This window comes from Hyposmocoma kahamanoa, unplaced genomic scaffold, assembly GCF_003589595.1.
Source record: "Hyposmocoma kahamanoa isolate Upper Pololo Valley unplaced genomic scaffold, ASM358959v1 102, whole genome shotgun sequence".
Taxonomy (NCBI): Eukaryota; Metazoa; Arthropoda; class Insecta; order Lepidoptera; family Cosmopterigidae; genus Hyposmocoma; species Hyposmocoma kahamanoa.
The window spans coordinates 9499508-9525508 of NW_020653337.1; the positions used below are offsets into that span (position 1 = coordinate 9499508).

Consider the following 26001-nt stretch of genomic DNA (forward strand, 5'->3'; position numbering starts at 1 on the left):
GCCGTGTGCAGCTGCACCCAGCGCCCCACCATCGGAGAGTCCCATCTAGCGACAAGGATGCTAAGGATGCCATTCGTGCTGCCTCGTAGCCGAGTCAGGAGTGAGGCACAACGCTTTCGTATGATTGAATAAAATCAATCGGTACGAGCCTCAGCAAACATAGTGGAGGCATTATAGTAACGCGGCAACTTAAATAGCACCCTAAAAGCATAATTATACTGGAGCGCAGTGCGCCGTATGCACGCTGCGTAATGTTGACCCACAGGCTACACGTGTAGAAGGACCGGCAATATGCTTTGAAAAGCAAAACCTTAACCTGGTCGCTACTACGTGCAAACCTCCGTGTCAACATATTACACCGCACAGACAGCGTCCTGCGCTCCCGTTCTATGTCTAAATTATCATTTAGATCATCAGTGACCCAATGCCCCGGATATTTAAACCGTTCCACTTTTTGTAAGGGAGTATCAGCACGTTTAACCGGAGGCACAACAGAATACGATTTAGTGCCTGCCTTGAAAATCATAAGCACGCTCTTTTTTGCGTTGTTCCTAAGTCCATGGGTCTCTGCATATAACTCACATATACTCAACAATCTACGGAGGGCACTAATCGAAGGGCTCAGCAGCACCATATCATCAGCATAGCTGATATTATTTATACAGACTCCATCGATATGGCAACCGATACCAGTGCCACTGAACCCTCCGATGAGACGGTTCATATACATATTGAAAAGGCGCGGTGAACTCAACCCTCCCTGTCTCACCCCACATTCCAACCTGTATACTTCCGAGTACAACCTGCGTACCTGCCCACTTGACAATATTCTTCTGATTGCTGTACCAATATCCCAGCATAGACACAACTTCTTTGGACACTTTGGTATCACAATGCAGTTTTCGCCACAAGGTATTATATGACACTAAATCGAATGCCTTAGAAAGGCCCAAAAAGCATGCGTATACTGGCGTCATTCTGGCCGTATAGTACTGGGCAGTCTGTTTGAGGCATAGGACAGCGCTTTCAGTGGATAGACCAGTTCTGAAACCGAACTGGGCATCATGCAGGTTTATATGTTTATCGAAATGCTTATCAATCAGACTGTCCAGCACTTTGGATATTATTGGGGCCAGGGATATGGGCCTGTAATTACATAAATCTGATGCATCACCTGTTTTGTTCTTAATGACAGGAACAACAATTGTGTACATTAGTTTATCAGGCAAGTAATAGTGACTAATGCAAAAGTTAAAAAACAATGCCAGAACTCTTGACAGATGCACTTTATTATAAGTATACCCGCATATTTTAAGTGTTCAATACTAACACTGTCATGACCAGGAGACTTCCCTCTGACCATTGATTTAATAACACTCGCAACTTGTTTGGCGGTAATTCTAAAAGTAATGTCTCCCATTGGTCTCCCTGTCTCAGCATCACTCACCTGCGTCGCCGTCTCAAGGGGTGACTGTACCTTGAACTGGCGCCGAAACGCATTGGCTATGTCACCCGGCTCATGTGCACTACCTACGTTTACTGGAAGGCTTGGCTTTGGATTTAATTTATTGGTCGTTTTCCAAAACTTACCAAAATGCTTATTTGAGTGATGAGTGATGTTGGACAATAATGTCTATTTTTATCTGTTCAGCACTAATTTGACAATATTTTAATTTAGATTTAAACAGCTTTCGAGATTTAAAACGGTTATTTGACCATTTGTCACTTAGCTGCGTTTTAGTTAGTGGACGGCAGAATACGTGTTTTTAATTTTTATTTACTCGTAACTTACTACATAAGAATATTAAGAATATCAAAAAAAGTTTCAGTATGCCTGTCGCAGTACGTCCTCTACCCGCAGATCTAGCGGATAAAGCCAAAGAGGAATTATTCGAAGACCCAAAAAAGCTTGAAGACAGCATACAGCATTTAAAAGAATGGATCGCAAAACAACCGCATTTGAAAGCTAGAACAGGTAACGAAATGGCTCGTTGTAGAATTTGTAGAACTTACATTTCCTTTGTTTCATGTGTGGTATCAATCAGAGGGAGAAAGTAGTTTTTTATAGGACTGTTAACTTACACACCCTTGGCATCTTGTGTAGTGTCAATTATGGTTTGAAAGCTGATACTCAACAGTGCAACATTGCGGCCATAATATTTGCAAGCTAAATATTTTCATCTGTGTGTTTATTTCTGCCTGTCTTGTCTAGTATCGCTGTCGCTTAATACTGTATCGATGATATTTTTCTGTTGTTTATTTCAAGAGGACCAATGGCTGGCTGCGTTTCTGAGAGGAACCAAATTCAGCTTAGAACGAGCGAAGGAGAAACTCGATCTTTACTATTCGTTAAGAACACTTATACCTGAATTTCAGTCGATCAACCATAGACATTCTAAGTTCATGGAAATTCTTAAGCTAGGGTATGTATATAATCATAATTATTATAGTAAATATTTCTAGGTTATTACGGGATAGGTACCAGTATTTTGAAGCTACTTGTGACTTTTTGGGCGACGATGACCACCTCTCGTGAAGTAGTTTGGTTTACATTAAAAAAAAACTTTTCTCATGAAACCTATACATACATACATATATATATACTCTTTTGCAAAAAAAACGGGCACCTAAGGATTTTTACGTTCTAAAGTCGATTTGAGTTAATTAAATGAAATTTATTTCTTTGATTTAGGCTGTATACTTATAATCGTGTAAATTAATGCGCGTGAAGTGAATTCAGGCAATTAAAAGAAAAAAAAACGATGGATTCTTTAAAACCGATGTACACGCCCAAACAATAAGAAGTGGTCGGCAATAAAGACAAGATTTTTTTACTTTTTTTAATTAAATAAAATTACAAATGTAAAAACTTAATAACGAGTGTGACCTCCTCTTGCCAAAATCACAGCTTGAATCCTTCTGGGCATGCTTTCCACGATGTTTTTAATAACGTTTTGAGGAATACGTTCCCACTCTTCTGCAATGACTCTTTTTAGCTCCCTGATGTTTTGTGGAGCAGGTTGCACTGATCTTACCCGTCTCTTTAGAACATCCCAGACATGCTAAATGGGAATTAGGTCAGGACTTCGAGCTGGCCAATCTAAACGACGGATCCCAACTTCTTGCATGTACGCTTCCACGTCGCCAGAACGGTGCGGGCGAGCATTGTCGTCCATAAAAATGGAATCTTCCCCAAGTGCAGTCAATGTGGGTTGTGCATATGGAATTAGGACTTCCATTATGTACCGGTGTGCATTTAATGTTCCATTTTCTATGAAAACTAACTCCGTACGCTCCGTCGAATTAATTGCTGCCCAAAACATAACGGAGCCTCCGCCATAAGGAGTGATTTCTTCGAAACACACTTCCGCATAGCGTTCCCGTGGTCTTCGCAGCACTCGCCGGCGTCGGTCCTCTCCACACAAAGAGATTCTAGCTTCATCAGAAAACAATACTTTATTCCAGTCCTCCAGAGCCCATGAAGCACAGTTCCGAGCAAACTGAAGTGGAGCAACACGGTGCTTACGGAGTAATTTAGGGCCCCGAGCTGGGCGGTAACTCCTGATATTGGCAGCCAAAAGCCTCCTCCTGACCGTCCACAAGCTAACTTCTACTCCTCTTACTTCTTCAAGGCTCTTCTTCAGGTCCACACTTGACGCCTTAGGATTCCGCAACGCCTGACTCACCAAAAAGCGGTCATCTCTTGGTTCTGTGCATCGTTTTCTTCCCGCATCGGGTCTTCTTTTGACCGAACCGGTCTCTTGATACCGTTGCCAAATCCTCTGGACAGTTGAACGACTCACATTTAGCCGCTGAGACACGTAAGTTTGCGAACAACCTTCTTCAAGTAGGGCTATAATTTTACCGGCCCTTATCACTTTATCACTCATATCAAAAAGTGGTATTTAATGTAAAAAGAAAGATTAAATTGTTTAATTTGCAGAAAATATCCAAAAAGTTTTAAAATATCGTAATCAGTTAAAAATCGTTTCAGCAATTCGCGCCATTAGTAAAGCAATTTTAGAATAATCCACAATAATCATTATTTTTCTTTTATTAATTTCAAATTTTAAATTTGGAACGTAAAGAATCATGCCAGGATGCTTCAAATAACATGCCAATATATCGTCAAATTAATAAAACCTATTTCTTGTTCTTCTTCATTGAAGTAGAGAAAAAAATCTAACGTGCCCGTTTTTTTTATATATATATGTATACATAGTTATAGATTAGACAACAGAAGATTTCAGTTACAGTAGAACTCCTTGTGAAAGAGTTCGTCCAGGGAAATATTGCCACCATACCTCTTTCAGTCGCCAAGTAGTAATGTGAGCATTATTGCGTTTCGGTCTTGAAGGATAAGGGTGTTGGTGAAACTGAATACTCATTGGAACACTACTGGGTTTCATAATATGATAACAATTTTTAAATTATATGGTCGCAAATTTAAACAACGTTGCGACGATTGAGGACTATTGATGATTGATATTATAAGTTATAAGATATAAGAAATGAAACTATTTTTCTGGATTTAAATCGCGTATATTTGTTTACTGGTTGACTCAACCGTGACCATGGGACCTGTAAATGGCCCGAAACGTTGGTTTGTTTAAAAAAACAAATATACGCGATGTGAATCCGGAAAAATAGTTTCATTTCCTATGTGTAACAATCGCGAAAACCTAAGAACTTTATAAGATTTAAATTTACCCATGATACCAAACTACTTTTTTATGAAACCCACATCTAATTTTACAATAGTAAAATTTTCAACTTTGTATACGAATACTGCGATCAGCTGATTTTGTTTTGTATGGCAACGGGAAAATCTTGATTTAGTTTTTTTTACATTATTTTTCGCGTTTCTTTTATTTTGCGTTTCTGTTTTAGCACATTGTTAATATTGCCAAAATCAAAGAATTTGACGGATCCTAGGGTACTGATATTCAGGGTTGCGGCCTGTCCTCCTGGTCAGTTCACCATGCCTGAAAACATGAGTGTTATAAGAACTTTGCAAAAGGTCAGTGCTTAAGTACCTTATAAAAATGTTTGTGATATTTTAATTTATTACGAGAAACTGCATTGCCCCTTACCAAGATTTTATAGAATTGTGGATGTATAATTTGCAGATAATGTACATGGACGACGATATTTTTACAGTGAATGGTGTTGTAAACGTGGTGGATATGAAAGATGCAACTTTGTCCCATTTTACTCATCTAACGCCGTTGATGATGAAGAAAATGGTAGTTGCAAATCAGGTAAGCGTATTAACAACTGGATTATCAAATATATTGGTATACCAGCATACGCGTGACTATGGTAAACCTTTTTTTTTATGAAATGCAGTGAGTCTGGCAACACACTTATCCAGAGTTTTAAATCGCAAAGATCTGGGGGGCACTGCCGCTGCACCCATCAACTTAGACATAAGTTGACAAATCCAATGTGCCTTCAATTTCACCAGCACCTTCAAAACCGGAACGCAGCAAGCTCACCTTACTGCTTGGCGGAAAAAATAGGTATGGTGAGAGACTTCCCTGGACGAATTCTTTCTTCTTCACAATGAGCTTGTGATGATGTGACCTCCTTACATCGTCATCCCAACTTTTTATCACCCTTTCTCTGGTTCCTGGCCACTTGTTTTCAAATTTTGAATCGTTCTTTAATTCCTTTGCCTCGCCATTCTCTTTTTATTTCGTTCCGTCGTCACTCCCTGCTCAATCGCGGTAGCGAGCAGCTCACCTGTAATACTAAAATGCGTCTAATTTTGATCCTTTTACCAGTTCTCAAAGTTAATACCAATTTGTAATTCTGTATAACTCGGCCCTTTTGGGGTAAGTGTCTACTTTATATTCATCCATAAGCATATCCGAATGTAATTAAGTTAGGGAGTGTTTTATAGTAAAGTACCTTTGTTCTTACATACCTTTTCTTGTTACAGCCCTTCGTTTATTTTCTTTCAATCTATCGAATATTTTTTGACACGATCCTGGTCACGACCCATTAGAGATTTACAACTTTTTCAAGCTCTACTTCTACTAAAATTTAATTATGTAATTTTGGTTTAGGATGCATCGCCTACGAGGATGAAAGCAGCTCATTATTATCATATGCCTCCACCAGTCGAGACAATTTTCAACCTTATAAAAACATTCCTTAATGAAAAAAACAGGAATCGAGTAAGACATTTATATGGTGTTACTTTTTATTGATGTTTATTTATTTTTTACACAGAGTGAACTTAATAGGGAGATCAAAAATATACGAAACAGCAGATTATTATAAGCATCCTTCATACATCTCACATAACTTATAAAGTCAACTTGTATGAATGACTTCAAATGTATACTAAATATTTCTATTATTATTTGGCGGTACTATTGTTTTATAGTCACTGTCAATGTCAGATAATAATTGTTACATCTTATTTTCTAGTTGCATGTTCATGGGAAAGATTTCAAGCCACTGTACAAATATGTGTCTAAAGATATCCTGCCTGTGGAGTACGGAGGAAATGGAGGCACTATAGAAGAAATAGTCGGTAAATAAATCTTAAATTAATAATATATTAATAATACTTATTTATTTGCACTCACAAAAGCAGGTTATGAGGTAATTAAATCGATGCGACATAATATAATTTTGTAATATCAAACTACTTTTGTGAGTGACTGGCGCCCGTTATAGGTTAGCAGCAGTAAAGCTCCTTATGAAAGAGTTCATCTAGGGAAGTACTGTCATGTACCCTGGGAGTCAAAAACGGGAGCTTTTGTCACCCATTAGGTAAGGGTTCACGGGTTGGTTGGTGTGCCAAGTATTCCCGGCATGCCACTAACGATGGAGGGGGAATGGTGATCCTCCAGGGGTGAGTTCGCGGTGGCGGACAACCGCAGACGGGGTTCCGGTTTAGAAGGGTAAGGGTGCTGGTGAAATTACAGGCACATGGGACTTGTCAACTTATGTCTTAGGGTGACGGGGGCAGTGGCCGTGCCCCTCTGATCTTTACGATTTAAAGCTCTGAATGATACTGCATCTGTTGTGGACAGGTGTACAGCTTACCATCAGGCGTACGACTTGTTCGTCACGTCACTTGATATTATAAAAAAAAGGTTTGAAAATTCTGTGTTACAGGTCACTGGACCTGGACCTGGACCTTTGGAACAAGAAAAACTGTTTTTGCTTTTGTGATTAGCTCAATTTAAAAAATTAAAAATCATTATATGTGTATTTTTATATATATGTATTATTTTTGTGTATTTATGTGGGAGATGAATATTAGAAAAATAAATATTACACAACATCACATACGTTGCTCTGATCCTAAAGTAAGTAGCTAAAGCACTTGTGTTATGGAAATCAGAAACAACGACGGTACCACAAACAGCCAGACCCGAGACAATATGGAAAAGTTCGTTTTTATACTGACCTGGCCTGGGATTGAATCCGGGACCTCAGAGATGGCGACATCATGAAAAAATGAATGTGTAAGATGTAAGAGTAAGATGTAGATATAAGTGATGTTTGATAATGATATGAGAGTGTAATGATTGTGTAACCTAGAGTGTAGGTAGTTTACGAGGGAGGTGTAATAAGTTCCTCAGTGGAATTGTAAGATTGTGTTAGTAACCATGGAGAGACCCTTTGCTTGTAAGATTTTTTCTTGAGGGAAATATTGTTAAGCAGGTATTTAACTTATTATAAAGGTTATTTCCCAGGAAACAGAAATGTCTGTGAGAAAAACTAGTGTGAAATGTATTGTAAGGGCATACAGTTCCTTTTCTTCGTCTTGTAGCCAAGATTGAAGGATCGTAGGGAATTTAAGAGTGTTTTCTGAGTATCACTGTAAGAATAAAGAGCTGACGTACCGTAAGAATCTTCGAAATTATAAAGAAGATCGGTTTCAAAATGAAAATTTAAGAAAGCCAATTTAAATGACCACAAATTCACATTCTTTATGGTTTTCCAATTATTGCTGAAGCATGACCTTTTTCAGACTACTGGGTAAAGAAAATAGAAGAATACAGCAAATGGCTGGATGAAGAAGAAAGATACGGCACAGATGAGTCTAAGAGGCCAGGAAAGCCGAAAACAAGTGAAGACATGTTTGGCGTTGAAGGATCTTTCCGACAACTCCAGATGGATTAACTAATAACGCCAACTTGGTTTTTATATACACGTAAAAAAAAATTAAGCAATAGTTTAGTAGTTTCTCTGTGTAGTAAAAAACTGACGTAATTTTTATCATTTATACATAATATGTGTGTTGTTTTCGATATTATTAAATACATTTGTTCGATGATTTATATTTTCATAACATTTTTTTTGCGGCTCACTGGAAAAAGTATTTTTATGAATAAAATAGTGTTGCAAGGAATAGTGCACAGGTATTCGGCTGGAAGCGTAGCCAAATAGCCGAATATTAGGCAACCTTTTCGGACTGACTAATACACGTATGAAAATTGGCACGAAAAGTACTACTATTAACTCCAGTTACGATAATTTTGTACAATGCAACAAAAAAGTTACTTTTATTTTCAAGTTTATAATTTAAAAGTATGACATAAAGAAGAAAGTAATTGTTTATTTAACTTTCGTTTGACAACTTTCGAAAACTTAATTTTATTTTGGTTTGGATATATACTTGGTAGATTTTGTTAGCGTTTATTTAGTTATGTACCTTACATAACAAGTATGTAGTTTTAATTTTTTTATCTTTATTGATCTCTTAAATAATAACTTAGTTGTGTTACTTATTACTTATATACTTACAGTGCACGTTCCTCATTAATAAAAGTTACATGCTAATTTACTGTGTTTTTTTCCTCCTATTGTTAGGTACTCGATATTAGGCTAAATAGTGATTCAGTATTGGGCCGAACACCAAAAAAAATATAGGCCGAATCTGCCGATTGCCAAATAGCAACCAGTAGTAACCGAATATTCGTTGCTACTCTATTTTCTATATATGTATATATGTATATATATGTAGTTTTGTTTTCCACTATATAACTTTGTGAACTACTTATGTAAATAATAATATTATAAGTTCTATCCTACATTTTCGTATTTTGTAAAACGATCACTTGGATTAAAACGACGATAAAATTATCAACAGATAACGTGATATCAAACTGAACAAACGACACTCTAGGTATTAATATTGATTATTGTATTTCAAACTACTGTGACACAGGGCAGGCATTGCCATATTTAACGAAACATTTTAGTTGAAAAATTATCTGTAGGCATTTAAATAATCTGTTAATAGTTATATTATTAATTAATGAATTGTATAAATTACATACATTTATTACCTGTAAAATGGTTATTAATTAACAGTTAAACTTTTATGATAATTTGTTGTTTTAAGATGCATCATGTCTGTTGCCGTTCGACCTCTTCCCCCAGAACTAGTAGAGAAGGCGAAAGCAGACCTTTTTGAAGATGCTAATAAACTTCAAGACAGCATACAGCATCTCAAGGATTGGATTGCTAAACAACCCCATTTGAAAGCTAGAACAGGTAATTTGATCTCATGTCTTATAATCATACCCGTCTAAAAACAAATATTACCTACAGGTAATCTATACTTTATTTATGATTTTAAGCGATGGGACGAACAGTGCCACTCAGAGTTTTAAATAACAAAGATCTAAGGGGCACTGCCACTGCACTCGTTACCCTGAGATATAAGATGATAAGTTCCATGTGCCTGTAATTTCATCAGCACCCTTACCCTTCAGAACCGGAACGCAGTAATGCTCACATTACGGCTTGGCGGCGGAAATAGGTAAGGTGGTAGTACTTCCCTGGACAAACTATTTGACATGGAGGTCTACTGGTGCTAAATTCTTTGTGTCATGGCGAAAAAGATAATGTATTTATTTAATATTTTTGTACTCTTGGTATAATAAAGCCACATGTGGTCAAAAGTGATTTTGCCATATGAAACCCTCTTTCCTGAAAAGTTGTCATTTTCCAGATGTGTCCTTATTATACCAAGAGTGCGTTTTATATGAAGTCATTTCAGTCATTTTACCTTTTTTTTCCTCTCGATGTCCTACCCTCCGGTGAAACCAGGGTTTCATCGGCGTAACACACCAGGGAGCCTACCACAACCTCTTAAAACAATATTACTTTAACCTTACATTAACTTTTCGTGCCATAACGCGCTTAAAGTAAGCTTATTATAATGTTAAAACTAGGATGTTTTATTTATTTTTCAATTTTTTAACGCACACACTCTACATAGCCCCGTACTAGGGGCCCTGAACCCCTGTGTTGCGGGTGCCATGGACACACACATAGACAACCACAAATTACACCCAAACTCACGAGATAAATAAATGTAGGCCATACAAATATTTCTCCCGGCCCGGGAATCGAACTGGGACCTCCGTGTGACAGTGATGGTAAACGTTCAGCCACTGAGGCAGTTAATCACGGTAAAAACAGATTACTTAGAAAAAGACAAAATTCTTTTTATGAAGACAAATTTATTAAATCCAACAAAACGATCCTCTCCCTATAGACGCTAGAGAATAATTACTTGATAATAGTAAAAAAAGTCTCAAAAGTGTATTTTAGTTATAAGACACAAATAATTAATCCAAGAGCAAATGAATTTACTTCAAGTCACAAAGCTGCTCTAGATTCAACAAAATATTTATTAGTTATTAGAAATGTCCGATTTTGACTTGAAAAACAGAATGAAAAATTGAGAGGCACTTAATTATTTGACTGAAGATTTATGTTTTCTAATATCAAATAGCGTAAATTTACAGGGTTATGGACCCAACAGTATGTCTTAATAGCGTGAAAGCACACAGTTCAGTGCCAAACCTTAAAGTAGCAGAAATAGGACGGAATCTTCTTACAACTAATGCCATCTAGCAGTGGCGTGATGGAACTAATTGCATGTTAGAGTTGTGCTTTGCTGAAACCAAATTTCTTAAATTATGACTACAAATAACACACTAACAAACTAGAGATACTACGTATTGTTTCTTTGGATAAATGACTGTTTATGATTTTTATGATTACAAGCACAAGTAAAAGTAATCATCACCGCTTGCGCCTTCTGCGACATGTCAAGACAACATTGACTATGAAAACGCAACAAAATGTAGCTTTAAAAATAAACTCTAGAATTTAGAATATTAATCTGAATAGCAAACCACTTTTTTTTGTTTAAGAATATATTTTATTTAAATCCACCAAATAAATTTTGAATCCGTTTAAGATAATTTAAATTTGATTTAAGAGGTAAAAATTTCTTGATGTAAGTAATGTCCAATTAATTGATTAGAAATGAAATAAAATCTCGAAGTAAAGGTGTTTGTCTAAAAGTTAGAATAAAGTTAAGAGTAAAATTGTATTAGAAAAAGATAAGCAGTATTTTTGTAGTGACAATATTTTATAACTTTTAATAAATATTTTTTTCAGAATTAGCAAATATTTTGAGAAATTGCTATTTCTTGTTAGTAGAATTATTTTATTTCTGTGTGTGTATTCATTCACTCAGTTTAAAATTACGTTTTCAATAATTATTCCACATTTTCATGAAGAAAAATAAACAAATCAAGCTGAGTCTCGATAGTCACGTTGTGAATTCGGAATGTATATTTCGTCGCTTCATTCTCGATATAATATTTAACCAGGTAGTTTCCTTGAGGGCGCGTTCCCACTATGGCGTGACGACAGATTGTCGTGCAGTTTACAGTGTCGTGGCTTGAATATTTAAATGAAGTTGTTCACATATAGCACGACACGATTAACCGGTTTTTTATCGTTACAACGACAAACGTCGTCACATTGGGAACAGTGAGAACGACAGTCGTCAGACGATAAAAAAACGTCACGATAAAAACGTGACGACAGATTGTCGCAGCTCCTATTGTCGTCACGTTTTAATTATCGCTGTCCGCACGTATTCTGCTCCCTGCCCTCCCCTCTTGTACCCCGCGCCCTGTGCTCGCTTTGCAGTAGCGTTGGGTCGTAGCCAGAGATGGGCAAGGAGGCTGTCGTGAAACGGTAAATTGTCGTCACGATCTAGTGGGAACAGCTAGTCACGACAGTCGTTCAACGATAAAAAATCGTCCACGACAGACACTCGTGATATGGGAACAGGCTAGACACAACAGTCGTCTAACGATAATAAAACGTGAGGACATAGTGCGCCCTAACTTGCTAAACAACATTGCACGGTTTTTAGAGAAAAAAAAATGTTTTGACGTTGACACTCCCTACCCAGGCATCAACCGCCATTTTCTATCGTTATTCCTTTTTCGTGCGTGGCAACAAGCACACCTCCACAACTCCGTCAAAATGTCAAAGCGAACAAACTTAGAAAAAATCGAATATTATAAAAGTAAACTGAAATACTTGGAAAATACAGATGCCAAACGTCGTCGGCGTTATAGGATTATAATATCATCGGACGAGTCGAAAATTGATCAAGGTAAGAATTTTTTCTTACGCTCATAAATAATGAAAATAAAAAATGAAAATATTCATTTTTATCATATAGCATACTTGCTACTTCTGAAATTATAATAAATGTTGGCTTTCATACATCGCAAATGCGAATCTAACCTACATTTAATAAAACATCGGGTTAACTGCGAGTTATCCTCGATAACCAAATCGAACATGGGTGGATGAAAATCAGAACAGATATATTAATATCTGCATTTTATATGATTTATAATAAAAGTGCCTCGGAGTTAACCGCGAGTTAAACACGATAATGAAATCGACTGCGAGTTGATTTTAATTTGAACAATATTAGTTGTTACATGCTAATAAGCAAAGAATTTTTTAAATAAAATTTTGTCGGGTTTAACTGCGAGTTAACCACGATAATGAAATCGACTGTGACTCGATTTTAATTTGAACAGTATTAGTTCTTACATGCTAATAAGCAAAGAATTTTTTAAATAAAATTACGTCGGGGCTAACCGTGAGTTAACCGCGATAATGAAATCGACCACGAGCGGATTTTAATAATTATATTATTCTAAGAAAAGTATATTTAAAATAAAGTTAAGTTGGGGTGAGTAACTGCTATAAGAAATCAACTGCGAGTTATTGCAATTTAAATCCCACATACGTGTAATTAATAAGAGTTAACGAAACACGCCGTAGTTAAAACTCAATTACCTATTTAATACAATTCTAAAGAAGATCGTTGATGGTTTTAGGCGACAGCCTCCTGCAAAACCAATATGCAGCTTCGCCAGCAATACCATTATGTAAACAGGTACCAACACCAGTCTGTAATACCCGGCATTAGTTTATCGCTAGACGACAATAGAAAAAATTGCATATCACAATTAAAAACTTAATTGACTTGGGAGCAATGACAAAGTGCTGTCCTAGAAATTATCAATACATTTCTAGTACTTTTTTAAGCCCCAAAACGCAACGGTAGTAGTCGTTTCATATTGAACGTAATGTTCTTTAACAAATTTGTAACAAAAATTCATTTTAAAATGGAGGACTATCGAATTGCTTCAAAATTGATACCACGCATTGAAAGAGGTGTATTCATTGACATCTATCTGCGAAGCAGACCGAAAGTACCACAGATTTCAGTACTTACCTTGTGGTTCGAATGAAATTGAAACCTACGAATTTACTGCTCTGATATACGGCTTGTCCACAGCAGCACCGAAAGTGTTTACCAAAATCATGACAGAAGTTGTAACACATTTTGAGACAACAAGGATTTAAGTTCGTGGTATATTTAGATGATATTTATTTGTTGTATTTCAGCTGATTATTGCGATGATCAATAATGTTAATGCAACCATTAACTTATTGCAATGATTAGGCTTCGTCGTTAATTACGGCAAGTCTGTGTTACAACCATGTCAAGTTTGTAAATTTCTAAGATTCAATTTTGATTCATGAAATTTAAGTATAAGTTTACCTTTAGAAAAACATCAAAAAATTTAACACTTACTTTAAAGAATAATGAGATTACCCCGATGTACCATACGGGAGTACACTCAATTGATTGGTGTCCTCATCTCAGCTTGCCCAGCCACTAAATACGGTTGGTTATATACAGAATTACTGGAAATTCAGAAATTTCTAAGTCTTCAAAAACATGACGGTAACTATGAAACAACAATTTATCTTCCAGATATAATTCTAAGTGATTTGAGTTGGTGGACAGAACCTCAAGTTTTAAATTAGAATTTATACAGATGCACCGCGCACCGGTTGGGATGCCGTATGTGGCGCGAGTAGCCCTCAGTTGGCCTCCTGGGCCAACGGAGGGCTGTTGAGAAGAAGCACTGTATCAATTACTAAGAATTACAGTCTTCTTATATTATATTAGTATAATCTAATTGTGTTATATTGCTGCGAATACGCAATACTACGGTGATCAGTTGCATAAATCGCAAGGGTGGGATCCAATACCCCACCTTAACGATTTAAGTAAACCAATTTGGCAATGGTGCGAAAAGTGCAACATAATTTTGTATGCATATGTGCATATTATGTAAATACAAAAGATAATCTAGGAAGTCTAATCCCGACACCGAGCGGGAGTTGTCTTCTCGCGCCTTCCAGACCATTGTCAGACGTTTCGAACAACCCCAGATCGATCTTTTTGCATCCCGCACCAATGCCAAATCCGCTATTTTTGTCTCTCGGTTTCAGGAACTAGATGCATTTGCCGTAGATGCCTTTACACTTAATCGGAATTCATATTTTTTTTCTACGCATTCCCACCCTTCTTTTTATTATCGAAATGCATACACAAAATTATTGATGACCAAGCAAATGGTACTCTTGGTTTTCCACATTGGCCTTCCCAGACACGGTTCCTCCTGCTGCAAAACCTGTCGGTTTCCGACTTGATATATTTTAACTCAAGCGAATCATTATTAAATCTTATGGCAGGCGGCCTCATCTACTGCACGCCAGCCTTACCCTTTCTGCCGTTATCAGCGCGCCCTTCGCCTCCTGCGAAGTCCCACAAGAGGCGAAGACTTTACCCTTAGCTTCTCTTTCTTAAAATACAATTAGACAACATAATGTGTCCCTAAAGCTCTGGTGGGCACTTTGCAATAATAACAGTCTGCTTTATCTCTTTTATAGTCTGTAACAGGCTCAGACGCCCGCATAAAAAGATTACTTAAGGGCGCATTTAGATTGAAACCCACCTAAGTATAGCAATACTTGGAGTCCCCAAGTCGCTCTCGCATTAGTTTCAACGTGGTTTCCCAACACAGAACTTCCTCTTGAAAAACTTACGAAAAAACATGTTGTTTTACTTGCAGTTTCTTGTTTCACTGCACACCGCGTACAAACAGGCATTGATTAAAATAAAAACATACAAATATCAGATATTCCGGTTAAAATTGCAATACCTGATTTAATCAAAACGACTGCGCCTGGTCGCGTACAGCCCATATTAAATTTTCTATATTTTAGAGAGGATATAAGTATTTGCCTTGTCGCAGTTGTCAAACATTATATTTTGGTAACACAAAATAAGACAACTGGACGTCAGGGAACGCTCCCCACAGAGTAGCCACGAGTCAGACCGTGAGCCGATGTGTACGGCAGGTGTTGGATGCGCCGCGGCCTGTGTGGACACAGCAGTTTTCGGCGCGCATAGCACGCGGTACGCCTCCACGCCAGACGCGCGCGCGTCTGAGGTGCCGATAGAGCTCATACGCAAGACTGCGAGTTGGACTCCGACATCTCACATCCTTTACTAGATTTTATAATAGACTAATACTTACTGAAGACGAACACACGTTCCCAAGAACCATTTGCTTACAACATAATGAAACGGAAAATTATTATTCTAAATTAATAATAATAATAATAATAAACTTTATTTATAAAATTATTATATGATTGTACGGTTTAAAAATTGTTATGATTGTGATCTCAGGAGAAAAACCGTCATATGTTCATATCTATATATATCTTTAATAAAAATGTAATATAGATATGATTATCGATTTTTTATTTTATCTTATCGATTAAGCCTCTGGTTTTTAATTTACATAAAATCAACTGGAAGCAAAACTGAATACTCTAAAACTCTACCTGGTTAAATGTTATATCAAGAATGAAGTGACGAAATACAATAGATGATCAAAAGAACTTCTTGAAGTGAAGTTCGATCAGTATTATGTGAGTCGCTTCATTCGAAGATATAATCAACACCCTCCTTCCCTTGACATCGTTATATCAGAAGTAAAGATTCTGAAACTCCCAAATAAGTTTTGCTTCCCACTCTAAAAGGAATGAGGATAGAAATTGGCGGTTGATGCCTGGTAGGGAGTGCCAACGTCAAAACATTTTTTTTTCTCTAAAAACCGTGCGGTGTTGCCTAGCAAGGTATGGAAACTACCTGGTTAAATATTATATCTTCGAATGAAGCGACTCACATAATAGTGATCGAACTTCACTTCAAGAAGTTCGTTTGATCATCCATTATAGTCTAGTGTCAACTGTTAGTTTCGTCAAGGTGCATATAAATGGCGCTGTCATAATTTTACGAAATAAACATCGCGTATTTTTATTTAACGAGAAAATATTTCCTATGTGCTATTAAATAAAAAATAAACAAAATTTGAAGAGATATATGTAAATAAATAAGTTCAACTTAACTTTTAATCATTACAAATCGATATTAAGATAATAAAACTGAAAATTATATAGTTTCCATTGCATCCGTGTAACTATTTAAGATTGTTAAATTTGACATAAGAGCAATATTACTTTAATGTTAAAGTCGCGTCATAGTAGGAACTGAGTGAATGAATAGTCACAAAGCAGCTAATAAAACATCGTAGTTTTAACTTTACAATAAGCTTACTTTAAGCGCGTTATGGTACGAAAATTCATTGTAAGGTTAAAGTAATATTGTTTTAAGAGATTGTGGTAGGCCCCCAGCACTGCATCGTATGCGAGGTTCCAAAGAAGTGGTCCTAGGACAGACTCTTGCGGAATCCCACACATGACCTCTCTGCGATAGCTTGTGCCATCCGGACCAAGTGATTCTGACCATAGTATATTAAGACCAAGTAAGGCAATTTCCGCCTGTTTGGCGCATTAATGCTTACACTCCATTCGGAGCGTAGGGTTGTCACATTATTATTTTAGATGTAGTACCTACAGGCTGGAAACATGATATGAAAAAAAAAACCAGGACTTTTTTAAGATACCAAGTGATGGGATGAACAAACAAGTCGTGCGCCTGTTGGTAGGCGGCACGCCATAACAGTTGCAGTGTCACTCAGAGCTTGAAATCCTTTGGGATTATAAGATCTTTAAGATCTTTCCATAAGATCTTTGGATCTTACGGGCATTGCCACTGCGCCCGTCACCCTGAGACATAAGTTGACACGTCCCATTGCCTGTAATTTCAACAGCATTCCTTTATTAATTTGATATTGCCTTGTTTTTGCAGATGATCAATGGCTTGCAGCATTTCTACGAGGATGCAAATTCAGTTTGGAACGAACGAAAGAGAAGCTTGATCTCTATTATTCATTAAAAGTATTTACATCTGAACTCAACACACTCAATCATAGAGATTCTAAATTTATGGAAATTCTTAAATTAGGGTATGTTTACAATATTTAAAAGAAAATCAGCCAATTTATTTCGACTTTGGTGGCGTAATTATGGTTTCACGGTTTCATGAAAATAATGGTCTGGTACTTTTTGAATATGTGCATTTTTTGTATTGATAAAGATACGCTGAGGCTTCTGGCACGCCTTTTCACATATCCAAGGCTTTTGACAGAGCCTGGCACCTAATAAGCAACCTTTGCCTCAAATCAAGGCAACCTTTGCCTTATACGAAATTCCTGTATGCCATTTCTTTTCATTTCAGATTTCAGATTTAATGACATTCTATCTTTTCTCAGTTGCGGAAACTAGCAATGATATAAGATCTCACCCTAGGTTTGTTGATTACCACTTTTAGCCCCGTATCGGATTGTTTCTGTCATTTTATGTCGTTACTAAAAGATACCAAAGTCTAAAAGATTAGAGTAAAAAAGAGAATTTATTTTGTAATTCTTTACTATACGTAACAAAGTTTTTTGACTTAACAACTGAATCACCTATTGTAGGTAACTGTAAAAAATGCCATTTATTTATTTATTTGCAAAATAATAAATTAATTAAATTAAAATAAGAAAAAATCTGACTAGGATCCACTTAAAACTTATTTTCGTGTGTCGTCTTAACAAATTAGAAAAAACAATGACTATATTAAAATGAAAAGATAAAAGAGTTTGTAATTTGGAAAAAGCTGTTTTTAATTTTAAATAATAAGCATGTAAATAAATTTTTATTTCATTTATTTAATTAAATATTTCTATTTTTATTATTAATTTTTATCAACTAGCCGTAAAATATTTATTTTTTGTTTGTTTTTTGTAATAGAATAACTGTAGTCTTGCCAAAGACAGAAAAAATAACCGATCCTAGAGTTATCTTGATTAGAAGTGGAATGTATTCTCCTGGACAATACACCATCGGAGAAATTTTATCAATTGCCAATGTCATACAAAAGGTATTTGTTTTTTATTTGCTTGTCATTACAAAATTGAAAATATTTATAGTTCGATGTAGTGTTTATTTTTATAACTTATTATGTACAATGCTGAGAATAAGTCATGCCAAAGCTTTATTTAATTATCTGTCAATAGCGTGCTTCTTTCATATGGTTTTTAATGCTACTTCAATAAAAGATTGGTACATTATCTGAACTGATTTCAGATAATGTACCTTGAAGATGATCAGCTTATGGTAAACGGTGGTATATCCATTATGGACTTAAAGGGCACGAGTATGGCGCATTTTACTCAGTTTACACCTACGATAATGAAGAAAATGGTTGTCGCTGGCCAAGTAAGAAAATTTAGTAAAATTAAGAAGTAGAATTATTTTAAAGGATTTTTTTTTTATAATATCAAGTGACGGGACGAACAAGTCGTGCGTCTGATGGTAAGCTACACGCCAGTCCATAACAGTAGCAGTGTTACTCAGAGTTTTAAATCGCAAAGATCTGACGGGCTCTGCCATTACGCCCATCACTCTGAGACATAATTTGACAAGTCCCATGTGTCCGTAATTTCACCAGCACAAGGATAGGGATACTTCAAAACCGTAACGCAGTAATACTGACATTACTGCTTGGCGGCAGAAACAGATAAGGTAACTCCTTTCACAAGGAGCTCTACTGCTATTAATAATATTTGATTCGTCGAAACGGAAAGCATTACGTCATGAAATTTTAATATTAATGCAATTTTTTTTTATGATACCAAATGACGGGACGAACAAGTCGTGCGCCTGGTGGTAAACGACGTGCCTGTCCTCAACAGTTGCAGTGCCATTCAGAGCTTTAAATCGCAAAACACTACCACTGCGCCCGTCACCTTGAGATATAAGTTGACTAGTCCTATGTGCCTGTAATTTCACCATTCATATCATTTTAGGATGCAGCACCTGTTAGGATGAAAGCAGCTCATTATATTAATATGCCTTCTGGTTTTGAGACTTTATTCAATGTTGGTAAAACTTTTATGAACGAGAAAAATAGGAACAGAGTAAGTGATCGATTACATTATACGGTGTGCCTTAATATGATAACCATTTAATTGTGTTAAATATTAATTCATAACAATGTAAATGTTGGTTATACCTAGTTGCACGTTCACGGCAGAGATTACGAATCACTCTACAAATTTGTGTCTAAAGACATTCTACCAGCTGAATATGGAGGTAATGGTGGTACTATTGAAGAAATAACAGGTAAATTAAAATAGCATTTATTTTATATGTCGGAGTATATTTCTCAGAGAGCGGCGGCCGGTTTTCTTTACTTTTCAAGTCCGCACACAAAAAAGCCCCTCCTATCACTTTTATATTCAATTTTTATTTTCATATGGCAACTCCGCCAACGACCGTCATGTCATAAGATCGCGACAGATGATAATCCATCGAGTATGTAACCAGAAATAGACACGTAATGTTATTTAATTTGTTTGAAAACTATTCTGCCACATCATTACTGTGACAACTGCGCTCCGATTGGCCAGCCCGAATTCGAAACAATTGACGGGTGTCGTCAATTGTTTCAATTCAAATCGACCAGTTAATTTGAGCTTTGCTATAATGGACGTAAATTGCAAAATTAAATATTTAAAATTTAATTACCGATTAAATTTGATTCCGTTTGTTATGTAATTAGATGTTTTGCTGTTTTTCCCCACACCACCGAATGAAACAGCATGCCATTGTTAGAGAAATATCTATATTACAATAAATACAGAATAAATTTGGATTATACGGAGACGTACACGTAGGTCAGATGTTGGCACTGTCTATATTTCAGTGCAAACGAGAGTTGATTTTTATAAGTGATGTATCACTGATGAGTGACTAGGAATGTATGGCCCTTATTTCGTATCTATTTCTGGTTATATACTCGATGTACTGAACAGATTTAAACGACATTAGCGGCACCCTCTCTGCGGCCTTGCTTTATTTTTTTTTCCATCCTCTAAGCTGCGGCCTCGCTCAGTTTGAGTTGTCCAACTGACGTGACATTTGTGAACTAAGAAACCATGATCGAAACTAGTTAATATGATTCGTAGGAATCTAGTAAACCGTTTATCTAATAATTAAAAAACAACCCGTATTAATATTAGCTACGATTTATTTGTTCATAAAACACATTCCTTAAACAGTAAACGATTTTTATTACATTTTGTATTCACTGATTTAAACTTTCACAATTTTTACACATTATTTTATTTTAAAATCGGGACTTCTATTCTATTTTTAAGTTTCCCTTGAAGAATTTTGCCAATTGAATAAAAATTGTTTATTCAGTAACATAATGTACAGAGAAAACTAAAGACTACTTATGCGATTTAATGTAAAAATAACACATGTACCTGAACTAGGAAATTCCTGTATTTCAGGTAAAAAGTACTACTAATTATAAATGTGGATACTATTAATATTATAAATACTTTTTAGGAGAATCTTATGAAATAAAATTAAACAATTAAATAATAAATTGCCAATAAAAAAATAAAAAAATAAATAAAAAATGTACACGACAACATTTAATTTACGATAATAAATAAATTCTCTGTATCCTCATAGGACATATTTTGAAGAGCTTCTTGGAGAATTTTCTTTACCTTAAAGCAACAGAAATTATAAATGGAATATTTAGCGTTTAATTTATTGTACAAAAATGGTCCAAGAAACACAAAAAATCTTGAAATAAAAGTATGTTTTGATGATATAATTTTGGGGCAGACAATATCTTTTCGTCTTTTACTAGTGTTTTCAGTAATATATGGGAGCAATACGTGCTGTTTGAGGACTGTGGACTTAATGAATAATTGCCTTACAGTTAATACTTTACATGACTTATACAGAAGGTCAGTGGGGTAACGGAAAGGGCGGTAGGTAGAAACCTTTAGGACAGCTCGCTGGGCTCTTTCAATGATTAGTAAAGTAGTTTTAGCTATACCACCCCATGATATAATGCAGTAAGTAATTAATGATTGGCATAATGCATAATAAACTTGCCTGATTATTTTAAAATCAGCAGAAACGCGTAGTTTTTTAAACACAAACATTAACTTACGGAGTCTGGCGCTTAGTGCTTCGATATGGTGTTTAAAGGATAGGATGTCATCTAATATAACACCTAAATACTTTATCTTGTTAGTAATAGCAATGTCTGGACATTTACACAGGTTGTTAGTAGGGTCAAAACAATGGTGAGCATATAGTTTAGGGTTAGATATAAATGACTTTGATTTCCGCATATGGAATTGCATAAAACAAGTTTTATCCGTATTTAGTGTTAGCAAATGATGTTGGAGCCAGTTATTTACTATATTGAATCCACGCTGTGCATAGTCGTATACCTCCTTGTCAGAGTTTGCAGAAAAGAGTAGAACAGTATCAGCATAGGATATGATCTTTCCACCTTGTAAATCTAGGTTACAAAGGTCATTAATGTAAATCAGAAAAAGTGTTGGTCCTAAAATACTTCCTTGAGGAATTCCAAATGAAGTGCACTTCAGATCAGAACTGTGAATGTCACCTATTTTAACACATTGGGATCGGTCCTCCAGGTAGTTTTCGAGTAATTTAAGCTGTATGCCCCTTATACCAAGCGATTCAAGCTTCTGTAACAGCACAGGGATGTAAACTGTATCAAAAGCCTTCGCTAGGTCTAGAAAAATACCCACAGTTTTGTTACCCTTGTCTAGTTCCCTTGCTACAAAATTCGTAAGGTGATGCACGGCGTCAGATGTCGATAATTTAGATCTAAAACCGAACTGTGTTTTAGATAATATATTATTATTAGATAATTGCAAGTCAATAGTTGCCAATATTATTACTTTTTTAAATGTTTAATTAATACTATTCTTTTTCTATTCCGGCTTCTGGAACAATACAAAACAACACGATATACCATCATCGTTACAGATATTTAAGTAAATAAGTTTTATAATTTAAGTTTGTTAGTACTAATAAAATCAGTTATTAATTCTAAAAGAGGATTTGTAAAAACATGGTAAAAACCGGTAATAGAAACTTGAAATTTACAGAGCGAGGAATAGGAGGTGGAAGACTCATAAATGTTCTCGGGTGCATTAATCTTGGCCACATTTACAAATTGAGCTATCCCGTATTCTAAATTTTGCCAAATTTGGGACTTAATCTTGTATAAAATCATCATTTACCTCGATGTTTCGGACATATTGCAATGCCATGGTCACGTCCCGAAAATAAAATCAAATATAAATTCAACTTTGTACTCTTCTTTGACTTGAATTTAGTAATCTCTTGATATTTTGTAACATAGTTCTTTTTCCAGACTACTGGGCAACGAAAATAGAAGAATATAGACACTGGTTGGATGAAGAAGAGAAGTACGGTACAGATGAGTCTAAGAGACCCGGAAAACCAAAAACATCAGAAGACTTGTTCGGAGTTGAAGGATCTTTTAGGAAACTAGACTTTGATTGAAGAAGGAAACTGCTTTTAAAAGGGCAGAGAGACAAGTAAATTCTATTAAGTACATTGCACATTGCATTTTGGAGTTCGTATGCACTGTATTATTAGTTTTAATAAAATTTTGTATATTTGTTAATGTAATTATTTTTGATTATTAATACAAAACATCTACATTTATAACATTTACATTTATTATGGCAAATTTACTTTATATGGTGTGACCAAAGGGTCTGTGCGCTAGCGATGCGCGACTTGGAATGTTACTAATACTAATCATTCGAATGGGCAAATCATTCGGATAAGTCGAATCCAAGCACAATCATTCGACTCGAGTAGAATAATTTATCAATACCGAATGCCTTATAGTCAGTTGGGTGCACGAGTCGAATGATTATTATATCGGAACACCTAATTCATCATGTCCATATCAGAAAATATCCCAGTCCCCGTCACATTTACAGTGTTTACCATATGTCAGAGAGGGCTAGATGATTACGAGCAGTAATGCTCTATGGAATCTATGGATTAATACTACTAATTAGTAATGAATGATCATTGAAATCATTCGAATACGAAAATTAGTTGGTTACTAATTTGACATTCGAATGACAGGATTAGCGATTACTAATGTGTCGAATATTGAAATCATTACAATCGCGCATCGCTAGTGTGCGCGAGCCCACATATTTTATGTGTGATTTCTATGAAAAAGAAATATTCACTACATCATTAGTTTATTTTTATAATAATTCGCTCTGTATCTTCTCCCGATTCTTGTGCATGAAAATAAATATTGTTGACGGTTCTACATTTCTTATCTATATAAATTTATAAGACTTGTTTTCAAGTAAACGAAATATCGTTAATTTGGTGACATGTGTTTTCTAAAATATTTGAGTTTAAACAAAGAAGATAAGAACAATATCGCATAGATGTTGTTAAACTTGTTTTGGGTTATACATATTTGTTGGACATTTAAGTCAATTATTGGTAGTAGTATTTTTACGCTTCCATCGTATTATAAGTTCTATTTTGTATAATCTATTAAGAATAGAACAATTCTACAAAGGTGTCATAAAATTTATAGGAATTATAAACGATAAGTATCTTAACCCGTCTCGCGTCCTAGAAAGACGCGGTGCTCCTAACGATTGTAATACTTGGTATATACGATGGTAATACTAATGACTATTAAAATCCGAAACTGTCTGTTGCCTTTTTATTTGTTTGTTTGTGTCTACTTTCATTTCGAAACGGAGCGGCCCATTGACATGATTTTTATTTTATTTATTCAATAAAACAAGACAGATATATGAACTACACGGAGAGAAATATCGGGCAGAGGTAGTTTGAGCAATCTCTTAATTAGAATTAGTTGATGTTCACAAGTTGTAGTCGAGAGTCGAGAGCTCAGTTAAGGGTCGTATTCCAGAACTCTACTCGATGCTCAAATCAGGACTTGAGTATGATTTCAAGCACTGGAAATACGACCCTAATGGCAAGGACTTGAGTATGATTTCTAATGGTTCAAATCATACTCAAGTCCTGACTTGAGCATGGAGTAGAGTTCTGGAATACGACCCTAAGAGTCTTTCTAGACGAAATTACAAATCTCCCCCTAAGCCTCTTCACAACGCCCCCTTTAGGCCTGCAGCGCCCACAAGGGGGCGTTATTGTCCACTTTTGGCTGCTCTAAATCGATTGATTGAACGGAATACGCGTTTTCCGTTCAATCAATCAATTAATCGTTTCTAAATATAACAATTTATGTTCAAGTATTTGTTGATTACAAGTAGTCATAACAATAATATAGTAGAAATATACTAAAATTAGATAGTTAAGTCCTTTATTTTACTTGTTTTAAAAAAATGTTGATTACTTAAAAAAAAATTAAGACTAATTTTTAATCGACTTCAAATATTGAAATTATTGTCCTTCCAAAAAATGAGCTTATTATGTAACATCTTTTTGTAATAGAAGATCTTATTGATTAACTTAAATAATTAATATATGAACGTTAATATATGAACTTGCGACTGCCTTAATTAATTTTACTAGATGGTTTTCTGTTGATAATTGATCAAATTGACGAATGCCAAGTCAAATGAATTTGTTACTGCTGCTGCTGCTGCATTATATATTTTTTGTATTACTCGTACTACATACCCGGCGATGTATGTAATTATTTGCTCACTACTTCGAACACGCGAGGCAACGTGCTGCAAAAATTATCGAAATTGTAGATGCCACTGATAATAGATACTACAAAACTGAAAAAAAAAAGAAACGTTATAACAAAAGAGATATATAATATTTTTATAATATTGCTAAGGTCATAATAATTTTCGTCCCTTTGTTTTCAAAATCGATCAGAATCGAGAACAGTGTTGCCTAACGTATATATCACTAAATGTTAAATTTGGCCAAAGAAATGTACAAGCGCCCGTACCACGAAACTGAATGCATTATACAAAAGTTTGTTCGATATTCATGGTGTATTAACAAAGGATCACAAATATATCGCACCAAGCAAAAACCGCAATGTATTACAAAACTCACTCTATTACTCTCGGTTGCATATTTGTTTTCTCGAAATTCACACAAAACCAAAATAATTGTTTTTAAAATAAATTATGCCTCTTCTGATTACACTTGCCCGTGGAAGGAAACGTCTCTCTTTACCAGTTTACCCACAGTTATGGTGCTTTGCAGTTTGTAATGGCACAGTCATGCATTTTTTCGCCGTGATTATCTACGATAACGGTCGAGCGCGTTCTGAAGTGTAGCACCAAGTAAGTGAATTTCACTTACTTTGGGCACGCGAAGTACGTACACTTGTGGCGTCTGTCTAGATAAATGTCTGTGTAGTCACCAAAATGCTGTGTAATTAATTATCATCAGAAATATTGTACAAACAGCTACAATGCGATAAATTCTGTCAATTATTAGTTA

At 35.6% G+C, this 26001-nt stretch overlaps 2 protein-coding genes across 5 annotated transcripts; both read left to right on the forward strand.

Annotated features, from left to right (window-relative positions):
* The first annotated feature begins 21 nt into the window (after nucleotides 1-21).
* On the forward strand, nucleotides 22-8333 carry LOC113235471 (alpha-tocopherol transfer protein-like). 4 transcript variants are annotated; one of them, XM_026471170.1, is made up of 8 exons: nucleotides 22-141; nucleotides 1824-1975; nucleotides 2267-2423; nucleotides 4891-5020; nucleotides 5130-5261; nucleotides 6072-6182; nucleotides 6439-6544; nucleotides 7997-8333. In XM_026471170.1, the coding sequence occupies exons 2-8, from the start codon at nucleotides 1831-1833 to the stop codon at nucleotides 8146-8148; spliced, it is 933 nt and encodes a 310-aa protein (XP_026326955.1). In that variant the 5' UTR covers nucleotides 22-141; nucleotides 1824-1830; the 3' UTR covers nucleotides 8149-8333. The 4 variants fall into 4 exon arrangements, with proteins under 4 accessions (XP_026326955.1, XP_026326979.1, XP_026326971.1 ...); XM_026471194.1 differs by having other exon boundaries at nucleotides 4891-4970; nucleotides 5161-5261; XM_026471186.1 differs by lacking the exon at nucleotides 22-141 and adding an exon at nucleotides 289-912.
* Nucleotides 8073-23693, forward strand: LOC113235461 (alpha-tocopherol transfer protein-like). Its single transcript, XM_026471159.1, has 8 exons — nucleotides 8073-8179; nucleotides 9374-9525; nucleotides 17450-17606; nucleotides 18436-18565; nucleotides 18772-18903; nucleotides 19494-19604; nucleotides 19704-19809; nucleotides 22910-23693. Exons 2-8 carry the CDS (start codon nucleotides 9381-9383, stop codon nucleotides 23059-23061), a joined length of 933 nt encoding a protein of 310 aa, XP_026326944.1. The 5' UTR covers nucleotides 8073-8179; nucleotides 9374-9380; the 3' UTR covers nucleotides 23062-23693.
* Nucleotides 23694-26001: the final 2308 nt, after the last annotated feature.